At 67.6% G+C, this 22,976-nt stretch overlaps 1 protein-coding gene across 1 annotated transcript in view; it reads left to right on the top strand.

Annotated features, from left to right (window-relative positions):
- Positions 1 to 22,976, top strand: part of LOC139242378 (BTB/POZ domain-containing protein 9-like) — a gene marked incomplete at its 5' end in the record, with an annotated part of 66,202 nt that overhangs the window by 9,758 nt on the left and 33,468 nt on the right. Inside the window, one exon of the mRNA XM_070870322.1 lies at positions 13,849 to 14,068. Coding sequence (XP_070726423.1) covers positions 13,849 to 14,068 — 220 coding nt within the window. The remainder of the gene's footprint in view (positions 1 to 13,848; positions 14,069 to 22,976) is intronic.

Below are 22,976 nucleotides of genomic sequence, written 5' to 3'. Positions count from 1 at the left end.
CTCACTACAGGGACCGCTCACTACAGGGGCCGCTCGCTACCGGGGCCGCTCACTACAGGGGCCGCTCACTACGGGGGCCGCTCACTACGGGGGCCGCTCACTACAGGGGCCGCTCACTACAGCGGCCGCTCCCTACAGGGGCCACTCGCTACAGGGGCCGCTCACTACAGGGGCTGCTCACTACAGGGGCCGCTCACTACCGGGGCCGCTCGCTACAGGGGCCGCTCACTACAGGGGCCGCTCACTACAGGGGCTGCTCACTACAGGGGCCACTCACTACAGGGGCTGCTCACTACAGGGGCCGCTCACTACCGGGGCCGCTCGCTACAGGGGCCGCTCACTACGGGGGCCACTCACTACAGGGGCCGCTCACTACAGGGGCCGCTCACTACCGGGGCCGCACACGACAGGCGCCGCTCACTACAGGGACCGCTCACTACCGGGGCCGCTCCCTACAGGGGCCGCTCACTACCGGGGCCGCTCCCTACAGGGGCCGCTCACTACAGGGGCCGCTCACTACAGGGACCGCTCACTACCGGGGCCGCTCACTACAGGGGCCGCTCACTACTGGGGCCGCTCACTACAGGGACCGCTCACTACAGGGACTGCTCACTATCGGGGCCGCTCCCTACAGGCGCCGCTCACTAGAGGGACCGCTCACTACAGGGGCCGCTCACTACAGGGGCCGCTCGCTACAGGGGCCGCTCGCTACAGGGGCCGCTCACTACCGGGGCTGCTCACTACAGGGGCCGCTCACTACAGGGGCTGCTCACTACCGGGGCTGCTCACTACAGGGGCCGCTCACTACAGGGGCCGCTCGCTACAGGGGCCGCTCGCTACAGGGGCCGCTCGCTACAGGGGCCGCTCGCAACCGGAGCCGCTCACTACAGGGGCCGCTCACTACAGGGGCCGCTCACTACAGGGGCCGCTCACTACAGGGGCCGCTCACTACAGGGGCCGCTCACTACAGGGGCCGCTCACTACAGGGGCCGCTCGCTACAGGGGCCGCTCACTACAGGGGCCGCTCACTACTGGGGCCGCTCCCTACAGGGGCCGCTCACTACAGGGGCCGCTCACTACAGGGGCCGCTCCCTACAGGGGCCGCTCACTACCGGGGCCGCTCACTACAGGGGCCGCTCGCTACAGGGGCCGCTCACTACAGGGGCCGCTCCCTACAGAGGCCGCTCACTACAGGGGCCGCTCCCTACAGGGGTCGCTCACTACAGGGGCCGCTCACTACAGGGGCCGCTCACTACAGGGGCCGCTCACTACAGGGCCGCTCACTACAGGGGCCGCTCACTACCGGGCCGCTCACTACAGGGGCCGCTCACTACCGGGGCCGCTCACTACAGGGGCCACTCGCTACCGGGGCCACTCACTACAGGGGCCGCTCACTACAGGGGCCGCTCACTACAGGGGCCGCTCACTACAGGGGCCGCTCACTACAGGGGCCGCTCCCTACAGGGGCCGCTCACTACAGGGGCCGCTCACTACCGGGGCCGCTCACTACAGGGGCCGCTCGCTACCGGGGCCGCTCGCTACCGGGGCCGCTCGCTACCGGGGCAGCTCACTACAGGGGCCGCTCGCTACAGGGGCCGCTCGCTACAGGGGCCGCTCACTACAGGGGCCACTCGCTACAGGGGCCGCTCACTACCGGGGCTGCTCACTACAGGGGCCGCTCACTGCCGGGGCCGCTCGCTACGGGGGCCACTCACTACAGGGGCCGCTCACTACAGGGGCCGCTCACTACCGGGGCCGCACACGACAGGGGCCGCTCACTACAGGGACCGCTCACTACCGGGGCCGCTCCCTACAGGGGCCGCTCGCGACCGGGGCCGCTCACTACAGGGGCCGCTCACTACAGGGGCCGCTCACTACAGGGACCGCTCACTACAGGGGCCGCTCGCTACCGGGGCCGCTCACTACAGGGGCCGCTCACTACAGGGACCGCTCACTACAGGGGCCGCTCGCTACCGGGGCCGCTCACTACAGGGGCCGCTCACTACGGGGGCCGCTCACTACGGGGGCCGCTCACTACAGGGGCCGCTCACTACAGCGGCCGCTCACTACAGCGGCCGCTCCCTACAGGGGCCACTCGCTACAGGGGCCGCTCACTACAGGGGCTGCTCACTACAGGGGCCGCTCACTACCGGGGCCGCTCGCTACAGGGGCCGCTCACTACAGGGGCCGCTCACTACAGGGGCTGCTCACTACAGGGGCCACTCACTACAGGGGCTGCTCACTACAGGGGCCGCTCACTACCGGGGCCGCTCGCTACAGGGGCCGCTCACTACGGGGGCCACTCACTACAGGGGCCGCTCACTACAGGGGCCGCTCACTACCGGGGCCGCACACGACAGGCGCCGCTCACTACAGGGACCGCTCACTACCGGGGCCGCTCCCTACAGGGGCCGCTCACTACCGGGGCCGCTCCCTACAGGGGCCGCTCACTACAGGGGCCGCTCACTACAGGGACCGCTCACTACCGGGGCCGCTCACTACAGGGGCCGCTCACTACTGGGGCCGCTCACTACAGGGACCGCTCACTACAGGGACTGCTCACTATCGGGGCCGCTCCCTACATGCGCCGCTCACTAGAGGGACCGCTCACTACAGGGGCCGCTCACTACAGGGGCCGCTCGCTACAGGGGCCGCTCGCTACAGGGGCCGCTCACTACCGGGGCCGCTCACTACAGGGGCCGCTCACTACAGGGGCTGCTCACTACCGGGGCCGCTCACTACAGGGGCCGCTCACTACAGGGGCCGCTCGCTACAGGGGCCGCTCACTACAGGGGCCGCTCGCTACAGGGGCCGCTCGCTACAGGGGCCGCTCGCTACCGGAGCCGCTCACTACAGGGGCCGCTCACTACAGGGGCCGCTCACTACAGGGGCCGCTCACTACAGGGGCCGCTCACTACAGGGGCCGCTCACTACAGGGGCCGCTCACTACAGGGGCCGCTCGCTACAGGGGCCGCTCACTACAGGGGCCGCTCACTACTGGGGCCGCTCCCTACAGGGGCCGCTCACTACAGGGGCCGCTCACTACAGGGGCCGCTCCCTACAGGGGCCGCTCACTACCGGGGCCGCTCACTACAGGGGCCGCTCGCTACAGGGGCCGCTCACTACAGGGGCCGCTCCCTACAGAGGCCGCTCACTACAGGGGCCGCTCCCTACAGGGGTCGCTCACTACAGGGGCCGCTCACTACAGGGGCCGCTCACTACAGGGGCCGCTCACTACAGGGGCCGCTCACTACCGGGCCGCTCACTACAGGGGCCGCTCACTACCGGGGCCGCTCGCTACAGGGGCCACTCACTACAGGGGCCGCTCACTACAGGGGCCGCTCACTACAGGGGCCGCTCACTACAGGGGCCGCTCCCTACAGGGGCCGCTCACTACAGGGGCCGCTCACTACCGGGGCCGCTCACTACAGGGGCCGCTCGCTACAGGGGCCGCTCGCTACCGGGGCCGCTCGCTACCGGGGCCGCTCGCTACCGGGGCAGCTCACTACAGGGGCCGCTCACTACAGGGGCCGCTCGCTACAGGGGCCGCTCGCTACAGGGGCCGCTCACTACAGGGGCCACTCGCTACAGGGGCCGCTCACTACCGGGGCTGCTCACTACAGGGGCCGCTCACTGCCGGGGCCGCTCGCTATAGGGGCCGCTCACTACGGGGGCCACTCACTACAGGGGCCGCTCACTACAGGGGCCGCTCACTACCGGGGCCGCACACGACAGGGGCCGCTCACTACAGGGACCGCTCACTACCGGGGCCGCTCCCTACAGGGGCCGCTCACTACCGGGGCCGCTCCCTACAGGGGCCGCTCACTACAGGGACTGCTCACTACCGGGGCCGCTCACTACAGGGGCCGCTCACTACTGGGGCCGTACACTACAGGGACCGCTCACTACAGGGACTGCTCACTATCGGGGCCGCTCCCTACAGGCGCCGCTCACTAGAGGGACCGCTCACTACAGGGGCCGCTCACTACAGGGGCCGCTCGCTACAGGGGCCGCTCGCTACAGCGGCCGCTCGCTACAGGGGCCGCTCACTACAGGGGCAGCTCGCTACAGGGGCCGCTCACTACAGGGGCCGCTCCCTACGGGGGCCGCTCACTACGGGGGCCGCTCACTACAGGGGCCGCTCACTACAGGGGCCGCTCACTACAGGGACCGCTCACTACAGGGGCCGCTCGCGACCGGGGCCGCTCACTACAGGGGCCGCTCACTACAGGGGCCGCTCACTACAGGGACCGCTCACTACAGGGGCCGCTCGCTACCGGGGCCGCTCACTACAGGGGCCGCTCACTACAGGGACCGCTCACTACAGGGGCCGCTCGCTACCGGGGCCGCTCACTACAGGGGCCGCTCACTACGGGGGCCGCTCACTACGGGGGCCGCTCACTACAGGGGCCGCTCACTACAGCGGCCGCTCCCTACAGGGGCCACTCGCTACAGGGGCCGCTCACTACAGGGGCTGCTCACTACAGGGGCCGCTCACTACCGGGGCCGCTCGCTACAGGGGCCGCTCACTACAGGGGCCGCTCACTACAGGGGCTGCTCACTACAGGGGCCACTCACTACAGGGGCTGCTCACTACAGGGGCCGCTCACTACCGGGGCCGCTCGCTACAGGGGCCGCTCACTACGGGGGCCACTCACTACAGGGGCCGCTCACTACAGGGGCCGCTCACTACCGGGGCCGCACACGACAGGCGCCGCTCACTACAGGGACCGCTCACTACCGGGGCCGCTCCCTACAGGGGCCGCTCACTACCGGGGCCGCTCCCTACAGGGGCCGCTCACTACAGGGGCCGCTCACTACAGGGACCGCTCACTACCGGGGCCGCTCACTACAGGGGCCGCTCACTACTGGGGCCGCTCACTACAGGGACCGCTCACTACAGGGACTGCTCACAACGGGGCCGCTCCCTACAGGCGCCGCTCACTAGAGGGACCGCTCACTACAGGGGCCGCTCGCTACAGGGGCCGCTCGCTACAGGGGCCGCTCGCTACAGGGGCCGCTCACTACCGGGGCTGCTCACTACAGGGGCCGCTCACTACAGGGGCTGCTCACTACCGGGGCTGCTCACTACAGGGGCCGCTCGCTACAGGGGCCGCTCGCTACAGGGGCCGCTCGCTACAGGGGCCGCTCGCTACAGGGGCCGCTCGCTACCGGAGCCGCTCACTACAGGGGCCGCTCACTACAGGGGCCGCTCACTACAGGGGCCGCTCACTACAGGGGCCGCTCACTACAGGGGCCGCTCACTACAGGGGCCGCTCACTACAGGGGCCGCTCGCTACAGGGGCCGCTCACTACAGGGGCCGCTCACTACTGGGGCCGCTCCCTACAGGGGCCGCTCACTACAGGGGCCGCTCCCTACAGGGGCCGCTCACTACCGGGGCCGCTCACTACAGGGGCCGCTCGCTACAGGGGCCGCTCACTACAGGGGCCGCTCCCTACAGAGGCCGCTCACTACAGGGGCCGCTCCCTACAGGGGTCGCTCACTACAGGGGCCGCTCACTACAGGGGCCGCTCACTACAGGGGCCGCTCACTACAGGGGCCGCTCACTACAGGGCCGCTCACTACAGGGGCCGCTCACTACCGGGCCGCTCACTACAGGGGCCGCTCACTACCGGGGCCGCTCACTACAGGGGCCACTCGCTACCGGGGCCACTCACTACAGGGGCCGCTCACTACAGGGGCCGCTCACTACAGGGGCCGCTCACTACAGGGGCCGCTCACTACAGGGGCCGCTCCCTACAGGGGCCGCTCACTACAGGGGCCGCTCACTACCGGGGCCGCTCACTACAGGGGCCGCTCGCTACAGGGGCCGCTCGCTACCGGGGCCGCTCGCTACCGGGGCCGCTCGCTACCGGGGCAGCTCACTACAGGGGCCGCTCACTACAGGGGCCGCTCGCTACAGGGGCCGCTCGCTACAGGGGCCGCTCACTACAGGGGCCACTCGCTACAGGGGCCGCTCACTACCGGGGCTGCTCACTACAGGGGCCGCTCACTGCCGGGGCCGCTCGCTATAGGGGCCGCTCACTACAGGGGCCACTCACTACAGGGGCCGCTCACTACCGGGGCCGCACACGACAGGGGCCGCTCACTACAGGGACCGCTCACTACCGGGGCCGCTCCCTACAGGGGCCGCTCGCGACCGGGGCCGCTCACTACAGGGGCCGCTCACTACAGGGGCCGCTCACTACAGGGACCGCTCACTACAGGGGCCGCTCGCTACCGGGGCCGCTCACTACAGGGGCCGCTCACTACAGGGACCGCTCACTACAGGGGCCGCTCGCTACCGGGGCCGCTCACTACAGGGGCCGCTCACTACGGGGGCCGCTCACTACGGGGGCCGCTCACTACAGGGGCCGCTCACTACAGCGGCCGCTCCCTACAGGGGCCACTCGCTACAGGGGCCGCTCACTACAGGGGCCGCTCACTACAGGGGCCGCTCACTACCGGGGCCGCTCGCTACAGGGGCCGCTCACTACAGGGGCCGCTCACTACAGGGGCTGCTCACTACAGGGGCCACTCACTACAGGGGCTGCTCACTACAGGGGCCGCTCACTACCGGGGCCGCTCGCTACAGGGGCCGCTCACTACGGGGGCCACTCACTACAGGGGCCGCTCACTACAGGGGCCGCTCACTACCGGGGCCGCACACGACAGGCGCCGCTCACTACAGGGACCGCTCACTACCGGGGCCGCTCCCTACAGGGGCCGCTCACTACCGGGGCCGCTCCCTACAGGGGCCGCTCACTACAGGGGCCGCTCACTACAGGGACCGCTCACTACCGGGGCCGCTCACTACAGGGGCCGCTCACTACTGGGGCCGCTCACTACAGGGACCGCTCACTACAGGGACTGCTCACTATCGGGGCCGCTCCCTACAGGCGCCGCTCACTAGAGGGACCGCTCACTACAGGGGCCGCTCACTACAGGGGCCGCTCGCTACAGGGGCCGCTCGCTACAGGGGCCGCTCACTACCGGGGCTGCTCACTACAGGGGCCGCTCACTACAGGGGCTGCTCACTACCGGGGCTGCTCACTACAGGGGCCGCTCACTACAGGGGCCGCTCGCTACAGGGGCCGCTCGCTACAGGGGCCGCTCGCTACAGGGGCCGCTCGCTACCGGAGCCGCTCACTACAGGGGCCGCTCACTACAGGGGCCGCTCACTACAGGGGCCGCTCACTACAGGGGCCGCTCACTACAGGGGCCGCTCACTACAGGGGCCGCTCACTACAGGGGCCGCTCGCTACAGGGGCCGCTCACTACAGGGGCCGCTCACTACTGGGGCCGCTCCCTACAGGGGCCGCTCACTACAGGGGCCGCTCACTACAGGGGCCGCTCCCTACAGGGGCCGCTCACTACCGGGGCCGCTCACTACAGGGGCCGCTCGCTACAGGGGCCGCTCACTACAGGGGCCGCTCCCTACAGAGGCCGCTCACTACAGGGGCCGCTCCCTACAGGGGTCGCTCACTACAGGGGCCGCTCACTACAGGGGCCGCTCACTACAGGGGCCGCTCACTACAGGGGCCGCTCACTACAGGGCCGCTCACTACAGGGGCCGCTCACTACCGGGCCGCTCACTACAGGGGCCGCTCACTACCGGGGCCGCTCACTACAGGGGCCACTCGCTACCGGGGCCACTCACTACAGGGGCCGCTCACTACAGGGGCCGCTCACTACAGGGGCCGCTCACTACAGGGGCCGCTCACTACAGGGGCCGCTCCCTACAGGGGCCGCTCACTACAGGGGCCGCTCACTACCGGGGCCGCTCACTACAGGGGCCGCTCGCTACAGGGGCCGCTCGCTACAGGGGCCGCTCGCTACCGGGGCCGCTCGCTACCGGGGCCGCTCGCTACCGGGGCAGCTCACTACAGGGGCCGCTCGCTACAGGGGCCGCTCGCTACAGGGGCCGCTCGCTACAGGGGCCGCTCGCTACAGGGGCCACTCGCTACAGGGGCCGCTCACTACCGGGGCTGCTCACTACAGGGGCCGCTCACTGCCGGGGCCGCTCGCTATAGGGGCCGCTCACTACGGGGGCCGCTCACTACAGGGGCCGCTCACTACAGGGGCCGCTCACTACCGGGGCCGCACACGACAGGGGCCGCTCACTACAGGGACCGCTCACTACCGGGGCCGCTCCCTACAGGGGCCGCTCACTACCGGGGCCGCTCCCTACAGGGGCCGCTCACTACAGGGACTGCTCACTACCGGGGCCGCTCACTACCGGGGCCGCTCACTACTGGGGCCGTACACTACAGGGACCGCTCACTACAGGGACTGCTCACTATCGGGGCCGCTCCCTACAGGCGCCGCTCACTAGAGGGACCGCTCACTACAGGGGCCGCTCACTACAGGGGCCGCTCGCTACAGGGGCCGCTCGCTACAGCGGCCGCTCGCTACAGGGGCCGCTCACTACAGGGGCCGCTCGCTACAGGGGCCGCTCGCTACAGGGGCCGCTCGCTACAGGGGCCGCTCACTACCGGGGCCGCTCACTACAGGGGCCGCTCACTACAGGGGCCGCTCCCTACAGGGGCCGCTCGCTACAGGGGCCGCTCACTACAGGGGCCGCTCACTACAGGGGCCGCTCACTACAGGGGCCGCTCACTACAGGGGCCGCTCACTACAGGGGCCGCTCGCTACAGGGGCCGCTCGCTACAGGGGCCGCTCACTACAGGGGCCGCTCACTACCGGGGCCGCTCACTACAGGGGCCGCTCACTACAGGGGCCGCTCACTACCGGGGCCGCTCGCTACAGGGGCCGCTCGCTACCGGGGCCGCTCACTGCGGGGGCCGCTCCCTACAGGGGCCGCTCACTACAGGGGCCACTCACTACAGGGGCCGCTCGCTACCGGGGCCGCTCACCACAGGGGCCGCTCGCTACAGGGACCGCTCACTACAGGGGCCGCTCACTACAGGGGCCGCTCACTACAGGGGCCGCTCACTACAGGGGCCACTCACTACAGGGGCCGCTCACTACAGGGGCCGCTCACTACATGGGCCGCTCACTACCGGGGCCACTCACTACAGGATCCGCTCACTACCGGGGCCACTCGCTACAGGGGCCGCTCACTACAGGGGCCGCTCACTACCGGGGCCACTCACTACAGGGGCCGCTCACTACAGGGGCCGCTCCCTACAGGGGCCGCTCACTACCGGGGCCGCTCCCTACAGGGGCCGCTCACTACAGGGGCCGCTCGCTACAGGGGCCACTCACTACAGGGGCCGCTCGCTACCGGGGCCACTCGCTACAGGGGCCGCTCACTACAGGGGCCGCTCACTACAGGGGCCGCTCACTACAGGGGCCGCTCACTACAGTGGCCGCTCTCTACAGGGGCCGCTCGCTACAGGGGCCGCTCAGTACAGGGACCGCTCACTACCGGGGCCGCTCACTACAGGGGCCGCTCGCTACAGGGGCCGCTCGCTACTGGGGCCGCTCACTACAGGGGCCGCTCACTACAGGGGCCGCTCACTACAGGGGCCGCTCACTACCGGGGCCGCTCACTACAGGGGCCGCTCACTACCGGGGCCACTCGCTACAGGGGCCGCTCCCTACCGGGGCCGCTCACTACAGGGGCCGCTCACTACAGGGGCCGCTCACTACCGGGGCCGCTCGCTACCGGGGCCGCTCACCACAGGGGCCGCTCACTACAGGGGCCGCTCACTACAGGGGCCGCTCACTACCGGGGCCACTCACTACAGGGGCCACTCACTACAGGGGCCGCTCACTACAGGGGCCGCTCGCTACAGGGACCGCTCACTACCGGGGCCGCTCACTACGGGGGCCGCTCCCTACAGGGGCCGCTCACTACAGGGGCCACTCACTACAGGGGCCGCTCGCTACCGGGGCCGCTGACCACAGGGGCCGCTCGCCGCAGGGACCGCTCACTACAGGGGCCGCTCACTACAGGGGCCGCTCACTACAGGGGCCACTCCCTACAGGGGCCGCTCGCTACAGGGGCCGCTCGCTACTGGGGCCGCTCACTACAGGGGCCGCTCACTACAGGGGCCGCTCGCTACCGGGGCCGCTCACTACAGGGGCCGCTCACCACAGGGACCGCTCACTACAGGGGCCGCTCACTACAGGGGCCGCTCACTACCGGGGCCGCTCACTACAGGGGCCGCTCACTACAGGGGCCGCTCACTACCGGGGCCGCTCACTACAGGGGCCGCTCACTACCGGGGCCACTCGCTACCGGGGCCACTCACTACAGGGGCCACTCACTACAGGGGCCGCTCACTACAGGGGCCGCTCGCTACAGGGACCGCTCACTACCGGGGCCGCTCACTACGGGGGCCGCTCCCTACAGGGGCCGCTCACTACAGGGGCCACTCACTACAGGGGCCGCTCGCTACCGGGGCCGCTCACCACAGGGGCCGCTCGCCGCAGGGACCGCTCACTACAGGGGCCGCTCACTACAGGGGCCGCTCACTACAGGGGCCACTCCCTACAGGGGCCGCTCGCTACAGGGGCCGCTCGCTACTGGGGCCGCTCACTACAGGGGCCGCTCGCTACCGGGGCCACTCGCTACAGGGGCCGCTCACTACAGGGGCCGCTCACTACAGGGGCCGCTCACTACCGGGGCCACTCACTACCGGGGCCACTCACTACCGGGGCCACTCACTACCGGGGCCGCTCGCTGCAGGGGCCGCTCATTACCGGGGCCGCTCACTACAGGGGCCGCTCGCTACAGGGGCCGCTCACTACCGGGGCCACTCACTACCGGGGCCGCTCACTACCGGGGCCACTCACTACAGGGGCCGCTCGCTACAGGGCCGCTCACTACAGGGGCCGCTCGCTACAGGGGCCGCTCACTACAGGGGCCGCTCACTACAGGGGCCGCTCGCTACCGGGGCCGCTCTCCACAGGGGCCGCTCACTACAGGGACCGCTCGCTACCGGGGCCGCTCTCCACAGGGGCCGCTCACTACAGGGGCCGCTCACTACAGGGGCCGCTCACTACAGGGGCCGCTCGCTACGGGGACCGCTCACTACGGGGGCCGCTCACTACAGGGGCCGCTCACTACAGGGGCCACTCACTACAGGGGCCGCTCAGTACAGGGGCCGCTCAGTACAGGGGCCGCTCACTACAGGGGCCGCTCCCTACAGGGGCCGCTCGCTACAGGGGCCGCTCGCTACAGGGGCCGCTCACTACCGGGGCCGCTCGCTACAGGGGCCGCTCACTACAGGGGCCGCTCACTACAGGGGCCGCTCGCTACGGGGACCGCTCACTACGGGGGCCGCTCACTACGGGGGCCGCTCCCTACAGGGGCCGCTCACTACAGGGGCCGCTCGCTACGGGGACCGCTCACTACAGGGGCCGCTCGCTACGGGGACCGCTCACTACAGGGGCCGCTCACTACAGGGACCGCTCACTACAGGGGCCGCTCACTACAGGGGCCACTCACTGCAGGGGCCGCTCACCACAGGGGCCGCTCGCAGCAGGAACCGCTCACTACAGGGGCCGCTCACTACAGGGGCCGCTCACTACCGGGGCCGCTCACTACAGGGGCCGCTCGCTACCGGGGCCACTCGCTACAGGGGCCGCTCACTACAGGGGCCGCTCACTACCGGGGCCACTCACTACCGGGGCCACTCACTACCGGGGCCACTCACTACCGGGGCCGCTCGCTACAGGGGCCGCTCACTACCGGGGCCGCTCACTACAGGGGCCGCTCGCTACAGGGGCCGCTCACTACCGGGGCCACTCACTACCGGGGCCGCTCACTACCGGGGCCACTCACTACAGGGGCCGCTCGCTACAGGGCCGCTCGCTACAGGGGCCGCTCACTACAGGGGCCGCTCACTACCGGGGCCGCTCACTACAGGGGCCGCTCGCTACCGGGGCCGCTCTCCACAGGGGCCGCTCACTACAGGGACCGCTCGCTACCGGGGCCGCTCTCCACAGGGGCCGCTCACCACAGGGGCCGCTCACTACAGGGGCCGCTCGCTACAGGGGCCGCTCGCTACGGGGACCGCTCGCTACGGGGGCCGCTCACTACAGGGGCCGCTCACTACAGGGGCCGCTCACTACAGGGGCCGCTCAGTACAGGGGCCGCTCAGTACAGGGGCCGCTCACTACAGGGGCCGCTCACTACCGGGGCCGCTCAGTACAGGGGCCGCTCAGTACAGGGGCCGCTCGCTACAGGGGCCGCTCCCTACAGGGGCCGCTCGCTACAGGGGCCGCTCGCTACAGGGGCCGCTCTCTACAGGGGCCGCTCACTACAGGGGCCGCTCACTACAGGGGCCGCTCACTACAGGGGCCGCTCACTACAGGGGCCGCTCTCTACAGGGGCCGCTCTCTACAGGGGCCGCTCACTACAGGGGCCGCTCACTACCGGGGCCGCTCGCTACAGGGGCCGCTCGCTACAGGGGCCGCTCCCTACAGGGGCCGCTCGCTACAGGGGCCGCTCGCTACAGGGGCCGCTCACTACCGGGGCCGCTCGCTACAGGGGCCGCTCACTACAGGGGCCGCTCACTACAGGGGCCGCTCGCTACGGGGACCGCTCACTACGGGGGCCGCTCACTACGGGGGCCGCTCCCTACGGGGGCCGCTCACTACAGGGGCCGCTCGCTACGGGGACCGCTCACTACAGGGGCCGCTCGCTACGGGGACCGCTCACTACGGGGGCCGCTCACTACAGGGACCGCTCACTACAGGGGCCGCTCACTACAGGGGCCACTCACTGCAGGGGCCGCTCACCACAGGGGCCGCTCGCAGCAGGAACCGCTCACTACAGGGGCCGCTCACTACAGGGGCCGCTCACTACCGGGGCCGCTCACTACAGGGGCCGCTCACTACAGGGGCCGCTCACTACAGGGGCCGCTCACTACCGGGGCCGCTCACTACAGGGGCCGCTCACTACAGGGGCCGCTCACTACCGGGGCCACTCACTACCGGGGTCACTCACTACAGGGGCCGCTCACTCCAGGGGCCGCTCACTACAGGGGCCGCTCACTACCGGGGCCACTCACTACAGGGACCGCTCACTACAGGGGCCGCTCACTACAGGGACCGCTCACTACAGGGGCCGCTCGCTACGGGGGCCGCTCACTACAGGGGCCGCTCACTCCAGGGGCCACTCACTACAGGGACCGCTCACTACCGGGGCCACTCACTACAGGGACCGCTCACTACAGGAGCAGCTCGCTACGGGGGCCGCTCACTACCGGGGCCGCTCACTACCGGGGCCGCTCACTACCAGGGCCACTCACTACAGAGGCCACTCACTATCGTCTCACTACAGGGGCCGCTCGCTACAGGGGCCGCTCACTATCATCTCACTACCAGGGCCGCTCACTACCGGGGCCACTCACTACAGGGCCACTCACTATCGTCTCACTACAGGGGCTGCTCACTACAGGGGCCACTCACTATCGTCTCACTACCGGGGCCGCTCACTACAGGGCCACTCACTATCGGCTCACTACAGGGGACGCTCGGTGACTCTCCACATTGCTGGGTCGACAGAACCCGTCCATCAGTGTCTGTAAGTGGACGGATGGGGCAGCGGTTTTGTGTAGGTCGTCTTTAGACTGAATGATCAACAAATAATTCAATATGTTTGGAAAATAGGGAGAGAATCAACAAATACCCCACAAATCTGTGATTACACATTCCAACAGTGAATGCACAAAGTAATTGACACGGCGTGCTTTGGGATGTCGGTTAATGTGCTTTCTATTCCGGGGGGTTTGTAACTGCACCCAGTCTCTAGGTGCAACTTGTTGGACCATTGCTGTACTCTGCCTCTTTATAAACACCGGTATTCTCTTGCCGTTATCCGGTTTGGAAGCTGCTTTGCTCTGACTGACTCTGACCTTTGTGTTGCCCAGTACCCGATGAGAACATTGCAGCAATGAAACACGGAGCCCAGGTGATTGGGGGCGAATTGAAAGCTGTGCTGTTGGATGGAGACACACAGAATTACGACCTGGACCACGGCTTTTCCCGACACCCGATTGATGAGGATTGCCGCTCGGGGATCGAGGTGAAATTGGGCCAGGCATCGATACTGAATCACATTCGCATCCTGCTGTGGGACCGCGACAGTAGGTGGGTTATGGGCTGGCTCGGGGCAGGGTGATGGAAGGTACGATACGGTACTGCTCCTCTTACTGCTCCAATAATCCAGAGACCAACGGGTTCAATACAAACTCAGCATGTTCAGCATTTGAATTCCATTAAACCTGGGATCAGTAACAGTGACCATGAAACTTTTGGATTATCGTAAAACTCCACGGGGTTCACTCATGTCCTTCAGGGAAGGAAAGCTGCCACCCTTACCCGGTCTGGGCCTACACGTGACTCCAGTCCCACACCTATAACTGCCCTCTGACTGGCCCAGCGAGCACTCCGTTATAAAAATACAGTATCGGTTCTCAGGGCGGCAATAAATGGTGCCTTTTCCTGCCCATCACCCCCACATCCCGGGAATTCATTCAATAAGTCTTTCAGGATCAGAAACTTGGGGAAAATAACTTGCAAAGGGGCTATAAAATGCAAAGTACAAATTGTTCATGGATATTAAGTGTGGATTGAGTTGTACCTGGTACTATCCCTTACTTCATTCTTAAAAATAGATTTGATTGAGTTAATCATTATAGAACCACGAGTTATCTCCGCCTCCCCCTCCCTCATTTTCCCCCAACACCACCTCCTGAAACTGGTTTTATATTCTCCCGAAGAACCCCTTCAGAACCCAGGTTGATCACCAGTAGCGAGTCCCACTGCGCACGTTTCCCTGGTACATGTGACCAGATATTCACAGAACCAGCACGTGGGGTCCAGAGAGAATCTAATACCAGCCCCTGACCTCCGACCTCCCTGACCTCCGACCTCCCTGATCTCCGACCTCCCTGACCTTCCCCCCTCCCTGACCACCTTGACCTGCGCCCTCCCTGACCTCCACCCTCGCCCCTCAATGTTTGAAGTGTGGTGCCCAGAACGGGACGCACTATTCCAGCTGGGACCTAACCGGTGTACTATAAAGGTTCACCATAACCTCCTTACTTTTGTACTCGGCCTCTATTAATAAAGCCAAAGTTCCCGAAGCTTTTTTCTCGAATTATCCTTCCCCCCTTCAAAGACTTGTGTACGTGCACTCCCAGGTCTCTCTGTTGCTGCACCCTCTTTAAAATTTACCATTTAGTTTCTATTGCCTTCCTCCCAAATTGTATCACTTGGGATTTGTGTGTTTTCAATTTCATCTGCCATGTGTCTGTCCGTTTCACCAGTCTAAATCCTTCTGAAGTCCGTTACGTTCCCCCTCATTGCTCACTACATTTCTGAGTTTTGTGTCATCCACAAATGTTGAAATGATGCCCTGTATATGCAAGTGCTGGTCATTAATATGTATCAAAAACAGCAGTGGTGCAAATACCGACCACCTGGGGAACGCCCCTGTATATCTCCATCCAGCCTGGAAATCAACTGTTCACCCTTACTCTCTGCCCCTTGGACAATGTACCCGTGCTGCCCGTGTACCCGTGCTGCCCCTTGGCCAGTATACCCGTGCTGCCCGTGTACCCGTGCTGCCCCTTGGCCAGTATACCTGTGCTGCCAGTGTACCCGTGCTGCCCCTTGGCCAGTATACCCGTGCTGCCAGTGTACCCGTGCTGCCCCTTGGCCAGTATACCCGTGCTGCCAGTGTACCCGTGCTGCCCCTTGGACAATGTACCCGTGCTGCCCGTGTACCCGTGCTGCCCCTTGGCCAGTATACCCGTGCTGCCAGTGTACCCGTGCTGCCCCTTGTACAATGTACCCGTGCTGCCAGTGTACCCGTGCTGCCCCTTGGCCAGTATACCCGTGCTGCCAGTGTACCCGTGCTGCCCCTTGGACAATGTACCCGTGCTGCTCCTTGGACAATGTACCCGTGCTGCCCGTGTACCCGTGCTGCCCCTTGGACAATGTACCCGTGCTGCCCGTGTACCCGTGCTGCCCCTTGGACAATGTACCCGTGCTGCCCGTGTACCCGTGCTGCCCCTTGGACAATGTACCCGTGCTGCCCGTGTACCCGTGCTGCCCCTTGGACAATGTACCCGTGCTGCCAGTGTACCCGTGCTACCCCTTGGCCAGTATACCCATGCTGCCAGTGTACCCGTGCTGCCCCTTGGACAATGTACCTGTGCTGCCCTCTGTCCCTTGGACAATGTACCCTTGCTGCCCCTTGGCCTATATACCCATGTTGGCCCGTGTACCCGTGCTCCCAATATACCCGTGCTGCCCCTTGGCCAGTATACCCATGTTGGCCTGTGTACCCGTGCTCCCAATGTACCCGTGCTGCCCCTTGGCCAGTATACCCATGTTGGCCTGTGTACCCGTGCTCCCAGTGTACCCGTGCTGCCCCTTGGCCAGTATACCCGTGCTGCCAGTGTACCCGTGCTGCCCCTTGGCCCATGCTGCCCTCTGTCCCTTGGCCCGTGTACCCGTGCTGCCCCTTGGCCCGTGTACCCGTGCTGTCCCTTGGCCAGTATACCCGTGCTGCGTTCTGTCCCTTGGCCCGTGTACCCGTGCTGCCCCTTGGCCCGTGTACCCGTGCTGTCCCTTGGCCAGTATACCCGTGCTGCGTTCTGTCCCTTGGCCCGTGTACCCGTGCTGCCCGTGTACCCGTGCTGCCTCTGCCCCTTGAATCCCATGGGCGTTAGTTTTTGTAACCAGTCTGGGCAGGGTTCCAGCGGTGGGGGAGTTGGCGAGGGCCTGGCTGTATTGAAGCGATGGAACTTGGTGGCTGGGAATCTCCGCTCACGGGTTAAGAGGACCCACGGTTGCTCAGCTGGCTGGTTCACCGAGTGAGGGGCAGCTGGGGAAAGGTGGGATCAGGGCGATGGGGTATTCAGCTGCAAAAACCTTCTGGCTCATCCCGAATTTAATTTGGGAGCACAATATCCGTGCTGGAGAGGTGAAGGTGCGTATTGTTAGCGTACATATCCAGGCTGCTCCCAGGTTTACACTGTGCCACCAAGGGGCAGGATATGGGTGAGAACGGTGGGCAAGGCAGCAGTACTGGGTCTCGGGGAGGGGAGGGGTTTGGATGGCATGGGATGCTCGGGGAACGTGAGCAGCAGGAGGGGAGACTTAGGCAGCTGAGTGAAGAGCCGGAATTTTGGGAACAAAGATATCAATGAGGTCTTTGCAACAAACGTACAGGTTGCACCAATTGGACAGCACCACCCCAGTGCCAGCACAGGCACGGTGGGCCGAGTGGCCCCCTGTCCTGCACTATTCTGATTCTCTGGTGATGGGTGGCCAGGCCAGGTCTACAGCCCTTGGATCTGAAGATACTATTAGTAAGATGGGTGGGACACTGGGGGGTCTGGGTGATGGGTGGGGAGAGAGTGGGTGATGGGTGGGGGGTCTGGGTGATGGGTGGGGAGAGAGTGGGTGATGGGTGGGGAGAGAGTGGGTGATGGGTGGGGAGAGAGTGGGTGATGGGTGGGGAGAGAGTGGGTGATGGGTGGGGAGAGACTGGGGGATGGGCGGGGAGAGAGTGGGTGATGGGTGGGGGGTCTGGGTGATGGGTGGGGAGAGAGTGGGTGATGGGTGGGGAGAGACTGGGGGATGGGCGGGGAGAGAGTGGGTGATGGGCGGGGAGAGAGTGGGTGATGGGTGGGGAGAGACTGGGGGATGGGTGGGGAGAGAGTGGGTGATGGGTGGGGAGAGAGTGGGTGATGGGTGGGTGATGGGTGGGGAGAGAGTGGGTGATGGGTGGGGAGAGAGTGGGTGATGGGTGGGGAGAGAGTGGGTGATGGGTGGGGAGAGAGTGGGTGATGGGTGGGGGGTCTGGGTGATGGGTGGGGAGAGAGTGGGTGATGGGTGGGGAGAGAGTGGGTGATGGGTGGGGAGAGAGTGGGTGATGGGTGGGGAGAGAGTGGGTGATGGGTGGGGAGAGAGTGGGTGATGGGTGGGGAGAGAGTGGGTGATGGGTGGGGAGAGAGTGGGGGATGGGTGGGGAGAGAGTGGGTGATGGGTGGGGAGAGAGTGGGTGATGGGTGGGGAGACTGGGGGATGGGCGGGGAGAGAGTGGGTGATGGGTGGGGAGAGAGTGGGTGATGGGTGGGGAAGAGTGGGTGATGGGTGGGGAGAGAGTGGGTGATGGGTGGGGAGAGAGTGGGTGATGGGTGGGGAGACTGGGTGATGGGTGGGGAGAGAGTGGGTGATGGGCGGGGAGACTGGGGGATGGGTGGGGAGAGACTGGGGGGATTGGGGGGGAGACTGTGGGACGCGGGGGAGACTGTGGGACGCGGGGCAGACTGTGGGGCGCGGGTCAGACTGTGGGGCGCGGGGGAGACTGTGGGGCGCGGGGGAGACTGTGGGGCGCGGGGGAGACTGTGGGGCGCGGGGGAGACTGTGGGGCGCGGGGGAGACTGTGGGACGAGGGGGAGACTGTGGGACGAGGGGGAGACTGTGGGACGCGGGGGAGACTGTGGGGCGCGGGGGAGACTGTGGGGCGCGGGGGAGACTGTGGGGCGCGGGGGAGACTGTGGGGCGCGGGGGAGACTGTGGGGCGCGGGGGAGACTGTGGGGCGCGGGGGAGACTGTGGGGCGCGGGGGAGACTGTGGGGCGCGGGGGAGACTGTGGGGCGCGGGGGAGACTGTGGGACGCGGGGGAGACTGTGGGACGGGGGGAGACTGGGGGACGAGGGGGAGACTGGACGGGGGGAGACTGGGGGACGGGGAGAGAGAGACTGGGGGACGGGGGAGAGAGACTGGGGGACGGGGGAGGGAGACTGGGGGACATGGGGAGAGAGACTGGGAGATGGGGGAGAGAGACTGGGGGACGGAGAGAGAGATTGGGAGATGGGGGAGAGAGACTGGGAGATGGGGGGGAGAGACTGGGGGATGGGGGAGAGAGACTGGGGGACGGGGAGAGAGACTGGGGGATGGGGGGAGAGACTGGGGGATGGGGGGGAGAGACTGGGGGATGGGGGGGAGAGACTGGGGGACGGGGGGAGAGACTGGGGGACGGGGAGAGAGACTGGGGGACGGGGAGAGAGACTGGGGGACGGGGAGAGAGACTGGGGGACGGGGAGAGAGACTGGGGGACGGGGAGAGAGACTGGGGGACGGGGGGAGAGACTGGGGGACGGGGGGAGAGACTGGGGGACGGGGGGAGAGACTGGGGGACGGGGGGAGAGACTGGGGGACGGGGAGAGAGACTGGGGGACGGGGAGAGAGACTGGGGGACGGGGAGAGAGACTGGGGGATGGGGGGGAGAGACTGGGGGATGGGGGGAGAGACTGGGGGACGGGGGAGAGACTGGGGGACGGGGAGAGAGACTGGGGGACGGGGAGAGAGAGACTGGGGGACGGGGAGAGAGACTGGGGACGGGGGGAGAGAGACTGGGGGACGGGGGGAGAGAGACTGGGGGACGGGGGGAGAGAGACTGGGGGACGGGGGAGAGAGACGGGGAGAGAGAGACTGGGGGACGGGGGAGAGAGACTGGGGGACGGGGAGAGACTGGGGGACGGGGGGAGAGAGACTGGGGGACGGGGGAGAGAGACTGGGGAACGGGGGAGAGACTGGGGGACATGGGGAGAGAGACTGGGGGATGGGGGGGAGAGACTGGGAGATGGGGGAGAGAGACTGGGGGATGGGGAGAGAGAGACTGGGGGACGGGAGAGAGAGACTGGGAGATGGGGGAGAGAGACTGGAGATGGGGGAGAGAGACTGGGAGATGGGGGAGAGAGACTGGGGGATGGGGGGGAGAGACTGGGGGATGGGGGAGAGAGACTGGGGGACGGGGAGAGAGACTGGGGGACGGGGAGAGAGACTGGGGGATGGGGGGAGAGACTGGGGGATGGGGGGAGAGACTGGGGGATGGGGGAGAGAGACTGGGGGACGGGGGAGAGAGACTGGGGGACGGGGGGAGAGACTGGGGGATGGGGGGGAGAGACTGGGGGATGGGGGGGAGAGACTGGGGGACGGGGAGAGAGACTGGGGGACGGGGAGAGAGACTGGGGGATGGGGGAGAGAGACTGGGGGATGGGGGGGAGAGACTGGGGGACGGGGAGAGAGACTGGGGGATGGGGGGAGAGAGACTGGGGGATGGGGGGAGAGAGACTGGGGGATGGGGGGGGAGAGACTGGGGGATGGGGGGGAGAGACTGGGAGACGGGGGAGAGAGACTGGGGGATGGGGGGAGAGACTGGGGGACAGGGGGGAGAGACTGGGGACAGGGGGAGAGAGAGACTGGGGGACGGGGGAGAGAGACTGGGGGACGGGGGGAGAGACTGGGGGACGGGGAGAGAGACTGGGGGTGGGGAGAGAGACTGGGGGACGGGGAGAGAGACTGGGGGACGGGGAGAGAGACTGGGGGACGGGGAGAGAGAGACTGGGGGACGGGGAGAGAGACTGGGGGACGGGGAGAGAGACTGGGGGACGGGGGAGAGAGACTGGGGGACGGGGGAGAGACTGGGGACGGGGGGAGAGAGACTGGGGGACGGGGGAGAGACTTGGGGACGGGGAGAGAGAGACTGGGGGACGGGGAGAGAGACTGGGATGGGGAGAGAGACTGGGGGACGGGGAGAGACTGGGGGACGGGGGGAGAGAGACTGGGGGACGGGGGAGAGACTGGGGGACGGGGAGAGAGAGACTGGGGGACGGGGAGAGAGACTGGGGGACGGGGGAGAGAGACTGGTGGACGGGGGGAGAGACTGAGGGACGGGGAGATACTGGGGGATGGGGAGAGAGACTGGGGGACGGGGGAGAGACTGGGGACGGGGAGCGAGAGACTGGGGGACGGGGAGAGACTGGGGGACGGGGGAGAGAGACTGGGGGACGGGGAGAGACTGGGGGACGGGGGGAGAGAGACTGGGGGACGGGGGAGAGACTGGGGGACGGGGAGAGAGAGACTGGGGGACGGGGGAGAGAGACTGGGGGACGGGGGAGAGAGACTGGTGGACGGGGGAGAGACTGAGGGACGGGGAGATACTGGGGGATGGGGGAGAGAGACTGGGGGACGGGGGAGAGACTGGGGGACGGGGAGCGAGAGACTGGGGGACGGGGAGAGAGAGACTGGGGGACGGGGAGAGAGAGACTGGGGGACGGGGGGAGAGAGACTGGGGGATGCGGAGAGAGAGACTGGGGGACAGGGGGAGAGAGACTGGGGGACGGGCGAGAGAGACTGGGGGACGGGGGAGAGAGGACTGGGGGATGGGGAGAGAGACTGGGGGACGGGGAGAGAGAGAGTGGGGGACGGGGAGAGAGACTGGGGGATGGGGAGAGACTGGGGGACGGGGGGAGAGAGACTGGGGGATGGGGAGAGGGGACGGGGGAGAGAGAGTAGGGGACGGGGGGAGAGACTGGGGACGGGGGGAGAGACTGGGGGACGGGGGAGAGAGAGTAGGGGACGGGGGGAGAGACTGGGGGACGGGGGGAGAGACTGGGGGACGGGGGGAGAGACTGGGGGACGGGGAGAGAGAGGAGGGACGGGGGAGAGACTGGGGGACGGGGAGAGAGACTGGGGGATGGGGAGAGACTGGGGGATGGGGAGAGAGACTGGGGGATGGGGAGAGAGACTGGGGGACGGGGAGAGAGACTGGGTGACGGGGAGAGAGACTGGGGGACGGGGGGAGAGACTGGGGGACGGGGGAGAGAGAGTAGGCGACGGGGGGAGAGACTGGGGGACGGGGAGAGAGACTGGGGGACGGGGGGGAGAGACTGGGGGACGGGGAGAGAGACTGGGGGGATGGGGAGAGACTGGGGGATGGGGAGAGACTGGGGGATGGGGAGAGAGACTGGGGGATGGGGAGAGAGACTGGGGGATGGGGAGAGAGACTGGGGGATGGGGAGAGAGAGACTGGGGGACGGGGAGAGAGACTGGGGGATGGGGAGAGACTGGGGGATGGGGGAGAGACTGGGGGACGGGGGGAGAGACTGGGGGACGGGGGGAGAGACTGGGGGATGGGGAGAGAGAGACTGGGGGACGGGGGAGAGACTGGGGGACGGGGTAGAGACTGGGGGACGGGGAGAGAGACTGGGGGATGGGGAGAGACTGGGGGATGGGGAGAGAATGGGGGATGGGGAGAGAGACTGGGGGATGGGCGAGAGAGACTGGGGGACGGGGAGAGAGACTGGGGGACGGGCGAGAGAGACTGGGGGACGGGGGAGAGAGACTGGGGGATGGGGAGAGAGACTGGGGGACGGGGAGAGAGAGACTGGGGGACGGGGAGAGAGACTGGGGGATGGGGAGAGACTGGGGGACGGGGGGAGAGAGACTGGGGGATGGGGAGAGGGGACGGGGGAGAGAGAGTAGGGGGACGGGGGGAGAGACTGGGGGACGGGGGGAGAGACTGGGGGACGGGGGAGAGAGAGTAGGGGACGCGGGGAGAGACTGGGGGACGGGGGAGAGACTGGGGGACGGGGGGAGAGACTGGGGGACGGGGAGAGAGACTGGGGGACGGGGGGAGAGACTGGGGGACGGGGAGAGAGACTGGGGGACGGGGGGGGAGAGACTGGGGGACGGGGAGAGAGACTGGGGGGATGGGGAGAGACTGGGGGATGGGGAGAGACTGGGGGGATGGGGAGAGAGACTGGGGGATGGGGAGAGAGACTGGGGGATGGGGAGAGAGACTGGGGGACGGGGGGGGAGAGACTGGGGAAGGGGAGAGAGACTGGGGGACGGGGGGAGAGAGACTGGGGGACGGGGAGAGAGAGACTGGGGGATGGGGGGAGAGAGAATGGGGGACGGGGAGAGAGACTGGGGGATGGGGGGAGAGAGACTGGGGGACGGGTAGAGAGGACACTGGGGGACGGGGAGAGAGAGACTGGGGGACGGGGAGAGAGACTGGGGGACGGGGGGGAGAGACTGGGGGACGGGGAGAGAGAGACTGGGGGACGGGAGGGGGGGGAGACTGGGGGATGGGGAGAGAGAGACTGGGGGACGGGGGGGGGGGAGACTGGGGGGGGGGGAGAGAGAGACTGGGGGACGGGGAGAGAGACTGGGGGATGGGGGGGAGAGAGACT

Source organism: Pristiophorus japonicus, unplaced genomic scaffold (assembly GCF_044704955.1).
Source record: "Pristiophorus japonicus isolate sPriJap1 unplaced genomic scaffold, sPriJap1.hap1 HAP1_SCAFFOLD_1301, whole genome shotgun sequence".
Classification (NCBI taxonomy): Eukaryota; Metazoa; Chordata; class Chondrichthyes; family Pristiophoridae; genus Pristiophorus; species Pristiophorus japonicus.
Note: the sequence above shows the minus strand (reverse complement) of the source record. Positions and strands in the feature narration are given on the sequence as shown.